The sequence below is a fragment of the Thunnus maccoyii genome, chromosome 18, assembly GCF_910596095.1.
Source record: "Thunnus maccoyii chromosome 18, fThuMac1.1, whole genome shotgun sequence".
In the NCBI taxonomy this organism is placed as follows: domain Eukaryota; kingdom Metazoa; phylum Chordata; class Actinopteri; order Scombriformes; family Scombridae; genus Thunnus; species Thunnus maccoyii.
Window position 1 is genome coordinate 5,331,029 of NC_056550.1, and position 6,000 is coordinate 5,337,028.

At 39.1% G+C, this 6,000-nt stretch overlaps 1 protein-coding gene across 1 annotated transcript; it reads right to left on the bottom strand.

The window, feature by feature from the left end:
- Nucleotides 1-3,661: 3,661 nt before the first annotated feature.
- Nucleotides 3,662-5,807, bottom strand: LOC121885036 (ferritin, liver middle subunit). Its single transcript, XM_042394219.1, has 4 exons — nt 5,492-5,807; nt 4,803-4,949; nt 4,239-4,364; nt 3,662-4,094 (listed from the first exon to the last, which is right to left on the bottom strand). Exons 1-4 carry the CDS (start codon nt 5,591-5,593, stop codon nt 3,939-3,941), a joined length of 531 nt encoding a protein of 176 aa, XP_042250153.1. The 5' UTR covers nt 5,594-5,807; the 3' UTR covers nt 3,662-3,938.
- Between the last annotated feature and the right edge of the window lie 193 nt (nt 5,808-6,000).

Below are 6,000 nucleotides of genomic sequence, written 5' to 3' on the forward strand. Positions count from 1 at the left end.
CCACATTATCTCTAGAAACCAAATAGTGGGAAATAAGCTACAGTGACCATAATTATGAGTAAAATACAAGATTTCTCACAGATTTATAATCTTAATCAGGCACAAATGAGATTTACTGGTCTATTTTTAAAATGATAGTTCAGCACTAGAAAAGCTGGAACTTTTTTCTTTAATACTGTGTGTGCCTAAACAAAATATATGTTAAAATCCCTCACAAATTATTCCTTTTTGCCCATTTTTAATGTAAATTAATTTTCATAGAGCTTAAATGATTAGCCAACTGAAAACTGAAAATAGATTGGCAACTATTTTGATAATCAACTGTATTAGAGTATTTTTTTTAAGCAAAATGCCAAAAAAAAAAAAAAAAAAAAATCAGTGGTTCCAGCTTCTCAAATGTGAATATTTGCAGGTTTTCTCAGTCTTCTATAATAGTAATGTGAAATGTCTTTTTTGATTGTTGGTGGGCAAAAAAAGATCATCTTCATTTTTCAGTCGCAATTAGACTGTTTTCTGGTTTGCTGAACATTTAAACAGAACAAGATAAATGTATGAACAAGGCAGGTCTATATTGTAGCATCAATATAAATGAGACCACATGTTACTCTTAACATTTTAAATAGCCATTTCACAGTAGTTAAGGCTAAATCTAAACCCAGTCGTGCATTGTGTTTTATTTAAAGGCTCTCTGCTCTGATCTCCCTGCAGACAGATTGGAGGTGAACAGCCGGCGGTGGGATTTCGTCAGTCTAAAAGCTCACAAGCTCTGAACTGAACCCGAGGTTCCATTAGGCTTCTGACGCTCTGCCTGACTAGTAGGTATTTACATGCACGTTTAACTTTGGCATTTGTTTGAAATATCAAAAGCAAAGCCATCATATCTGAAGCAGTGTGATGCAGCAAATATGATGCTTTTGAAGATGCTATCATTTCTTTGCAGAGGGCCTGAGAGACAAATTGACAGGAGAGAGCATTTGTTCATTTTGACCTTATTTTACTTTATCATATTAGGTTAAAGAAAAAGGTAGACATTAGATAAAATGTGAATATGAAGCTACCACCAACAGGCGGTTAGCTTAGCTTAGCATAAAGACTAAAAACAGGGGGAAACATCTAGCCGGACTGTCTACCAGCCTCTAAAGCTGATTAATTAACACAGTTATATACGTTTTGATGAACAACAGTGTAAAAATGACAGTTTACTGTTTTATGCAGGGTTTTATGTGCCAGACAGTTTCTTGGCTGAGAGCAGTGACTTCCTGGAGTCCTGTCCTCACAGTGATGTTGCCACTTGCCAGGTAAAAGCAGAGAAACCAATTTTTACATAGAAAAGGTTGGAAATTTCTATCTTTCTAACTTATAAAGGGCATTAACTTAAAATATAACATGGTTTTATCTGATTTCCCACTAAAATCTCCAAAGAGAGAGCATGCATTTACAGCATGGGCAAGATGCAAATAACCATCCAGTGTCCATTCAAGCTCATCCTGCTCATTATCCCAAAATCCAGCGACAGGATTTAGAGTCTATAATGCACAATGTCAGAAACTTCATATGGGCTGCAGAGGTAAATATTGATGTTGTGGAGATGTATAGCAGGTGATTTCACGTGAGCACAGACACTGCAAATAGACGTGCGTTAGCCTCCTATAATCCACTTAAACTAATCTTTGCCAGTTTTGGAAAACACCCCCCATCGTGCGTAAAATCTGAGGGTTTCTCTCATACAAGAACTTTATCAGTGAAATGCATTAATCCAAAGATGGAGAATGCCTGTTGTTGCATTTGAACATAAAAACAAGAATAGAAACACCAATGAATTAACATTGACCTTGTGCTCCCTGTGACCATGGCTGCTTCTTAAGGGATTTACCACACGGTTGAAACAGAGTAGTATACAGGTATGTGGAGGAAGACAGAGTAAGAGAAATAAACTGCAACTGAAATTAGTCATTAATGCATCTACAGAAAATTAATCATTTAATTTTCATGATCAATCATTTAAGTCATTTTCAAGTAAATTTACTGGTTCCAGCTTATCAAATACAATGCTTTGCCTGCTTTTCTGTTTCCAGTCATGTGCACAAGGGATAGCTTAAAGTTTTTAATTGTTTGTCCAAGAAAATAATCAATTTAAGACATCAGTCTGGCTCTGATAACTAGTGAAGGGAAACTAATTCTTAAAATAAACTATGATGCACAGTGAAAGCAGCATATAACTCACCCTCTTTAGTATCAGTCCTTCTTGCTTCTCTGGTTTTTATTATTATTTTGCATCCAAATGTATTCCAGTCAAATCCACCACCACTGACTGAAGAGAAGTCGTTGCGCACAACTCTGTCTCTCTCTCTCCCCCTCCCCCTTCTGTGTTAATCTCCACAATATCCCTCACTGCCAACTACTTACTGTCCACCTCCACTGCAAAAAAAAAGTCAATATGTAAGAGCCAATTCATCTAACTGTGACTTGAAATCATCTTTTATCATCATATTTCTGTCAAGACAATTGAGAAATTTCTGCTACATTCTAGTACAAAATTTACAAAATTAAATTAGTGGTTAAAATTACAGCATTTATACTCCATGAATACACCAAACTAAAGAGCATGAGTCAAAAACCTTGTGAATTTCAGAACTATTTCTGATTGGAGCAAGTAGAAGTAAGCAAGCAGTTCAAACTTTCAAAGGCTTTATTTTCAGACAGCTCATTTTACTTGCTGGTTTTGGAAATTGACTCTGTTTCAGTGCGGTCACTTCAGTTGCTCTGCAGGCTTCAGCACCCTGGACAGCAACCAACCAACCAGAGCTGTTAGTCATAGGAGGCCTTTACCCTCACACACAGGAAGTTTGATTTTGGTAAAGGTCATCACCCCTGAGACATCGGACCTGGGCAGCATTGTCTGTCATTAGTGTGGGCATACAAATATAGCATAAAATTGATTTATACTGCACTCGGTTAATGAAAGATTGAATTTGCTGCTATTCATCCTGTGTCTATAGATCTTTCAAGGTAAATATCAACAGTGCAGGTAGAAATGAATTTTTTTTAAATTTGTTTAAATTTAGCAGAAGAAAAACTGCACGCATTAAAATCTTCGTATTTAACACCATAATCTAACAAAGGTTGACATATTCCTATCAGCTATAGGCTACAGCCATGTATGCCACAACAAGCCTTTAAAGCTCTTAATCATCAGCATCTTATTGAAATGTTTAATGCACTGATTAAACAATGACAACAAATACACACACACAAAATAGTAGTTGTCCTGCTGATACCATTACTCCAGAGGTCTCCAAGGAGCAGAGCCTGGATAAAACCAGACACAGATAAGAGGAAATGTTGCCACCGTGTGGCAGTTTTGGCATATGACTTCTCAGTTGCAACAGTCTTATTCAGAAATTGCTCAAGTAGGAAATTGGAAGGGACAAGAGATGTATTCACTTCGTATAAATAACATTTTTATTGGGTATTGAAATAACTGTCTATATGAGTGCCATATATTACCTGACTACTCTAGAATAAATTGAAATGTTACACCATTCAAAGGCAGTGTCCCTTTTAGAAAAGCTAGCCATCTAGGTGCATTCATGACTCAGTATGTAAAAATTATCTACAGCTTTTAGGTGCATATGATGATAGACACAGACAGACACCAGAGTCCAGCGCAAAAGGTTTATTGAGATTAGAAACACATCAGAAACATTTAGTCACAATTGTCATTAAAAATGTCACACAAAAAGCAGGCATCCATTATTCCATATGACATTTAAAAAGAACGGTGACACCACCAGAACATACAAGAACTTATCCTGACTTTAAGGTTAAAGCAGATTACATCAGTGATTGAACAGCTGGAGCAGAAATGTGTGTTTAGTTTAAGGCCTGTGTGTCATTAAGATTTTGACTCCAGGCTTCAAAATGCTGAGCCTGTGTGTTTAGCTCTTGTCCCCCAGGGTGTGCTTGTCGAACAGGTACTCTGCCATCTTGTTGTTTTGGGCATCCATGCGGCTGAGGTTGGTGATGTAGTCACCCAGCTTCTTGATGGCCTCCACCTGCTCATTCAGGTAGTGGCTTTCCAGGAAGTCACACAGCTGAGGAGAGGATGAGAGAACAGTTGTTGGTTTGGTACAGATAAAATGACAGTTTACCAACAATTTCAGGACATTTTCACAGACTGGACCCCCCCCCCCCCCCCCCTTTCAAAACTGAGCATTAATAGACTTCATAAAACTTACATGAGGGTCGACATGCTCTGAGGCCAGTTTGTGCAGGTCCAGCAGAGCCTGGTTGACGTTCTTCTCCAGCTTCAGGGCGCACTGCATGGCCTCAAGCCCGCTCCCCCACTCATCACGCTCTGGTTTCTACGGAAGAACAGTCAATTATAGCAGACTGAACACTCATTTCATTAAGCCTTGTGTACACAGGGAACAATGAGCCGAGTCTACACTGCTACTACCCATCACCCTCAGGATTAGCTCTGGTATTTGATAATTATTACTGAGGAAATAACTTAATTCAGTCCTGGTTCAGGCTTAAATAGGCAAACATGAGATGTATTAATAGTAAAAATCAACAGCCACCAACATTGGATGTGCAAGATATGTCAGTATATTTAATACAGAACATTAGGACCAATTCTGTACAATAATAAGTACAGCTTCTAAGTCTTACATAACTTTAGAACTGGTGGCAAATGGGAGTGAACAAGTGTCCCAACATTGCACGTTAATCCTAGTTTATCAGTACTAGACACACTGGGTGTGGTGACACACAGGCACAGTTCTCTGGTCTCTACGGACCTTGATATCTTGGAAGAAGATGCGTCCTCCTCTCTTGTTTTGGAAAGACAGCAGCTTCTCAGCATGCTCCCTCTCCTCATCGCTGTTCTCCTTGAAGAAATGGGAGAAGCCTGGAAGGGCCACATCATCTCGGGAGAAGTAGAAGGCCTGGAGGACAGGAGGGGTCAGGAGGATAAAAACTGTTATTAGGGAGGCATCACCCATCATTATTTGGCACAAAAAATGAGAACACGTTGTGACAAACAGTGGTTATACAGCCAGGCAGTGGTCAGACACATGAGTCATGACTTAGGGTAGTCTAGTTGATTTACACTGAGACGTGTTGAGTTATGAGACATTTAGGGTTAAAAAAAAAACAAAAACATGCAGGCTAAGCATGACACAGCATTTTCTGTTCAGTAAAGTGGGTGGGATATAAACACTGCTTATGTGTCAACCTGCCTACCAACGATAAACAACAAGAAGTGAAGTAACTAACTCCTATTGACTGCATTACAAAATACGGAATATGTACACACTTAAAGTTAGCAATTGTAGTTAATATTATTCCTTTTCGTTACTACACGAAGCGTTCCTCAGTCAGCCAATGTGGGTAAATGATACACTATCAAGACATGACACATTGGAAGCACGCATTCTGCATATATTACCACTATTTAACACAATATTTAAAACGCTATTTTACTCACCATAGAAGTGTAGGTGTAGGAGGCAAACAGCTCCATGTTGACCATCCGGTTGATGGCAGCCTCGCAGTCGCGGTGGTAGTTCTGACGCACTTGGGAGTCCATTTTGGCTGGCGTTTTCTTGAGGTTTTTCTTAACAAAACGGTACAAAAATAGAGCTATGCGTCGACTTCCTCAGTAGTGTTCAAATAGAGACGAGTTTTTTCGCGTCCGGAATGTAGACTGGTTGAAATAGCAAGAGGGACGAAGACAGAGGTTCCGTTCAATCACTGTTGAAGCAAGAACTCCTCTAAGGTATCTTCCCTAGTGTGAAATGGCAGACGGCTCGCTCTGTGTATTTATACTCCTCGGTAGATCTCGTGACACGCTAAACGTCACCCCGCACACATCTGCCAATCACTGAGCTCAGCGGTAACACGTGACTGTGAGGGATGAAGTTGCATTTTTTTTCTTGATTCATGAAAATCTACAGTAGGTTTAATGTTCCGTTTATTTGTTCTGACCTTCTGACA

Bases quoted from the DNA above. Each gene is read 5' to 3' on its own strand.
- LOC121885036 (XM_042394219.1), bottom strand. From the start codon at position 5,593: ATGGACTCCCAAGTGCGTCAGAACTACCACCGCGACTGCGAGGCTGCC. The intron at 4,950-5,491 runs GTGAGTAAAATA...CCTGTCCTCCAG, and splicing joins CCTACACCTACACTTCTATG to GCCTTCTACTTCTCCCGAGA. The intron at 4,365-4,802 runs GTCCGTAGAGAC...GTTCTTCCGTAG, and splicing joins TCTTCTTCCAAGATATCAAG to AAACCAGAGCGTGATGAGTG.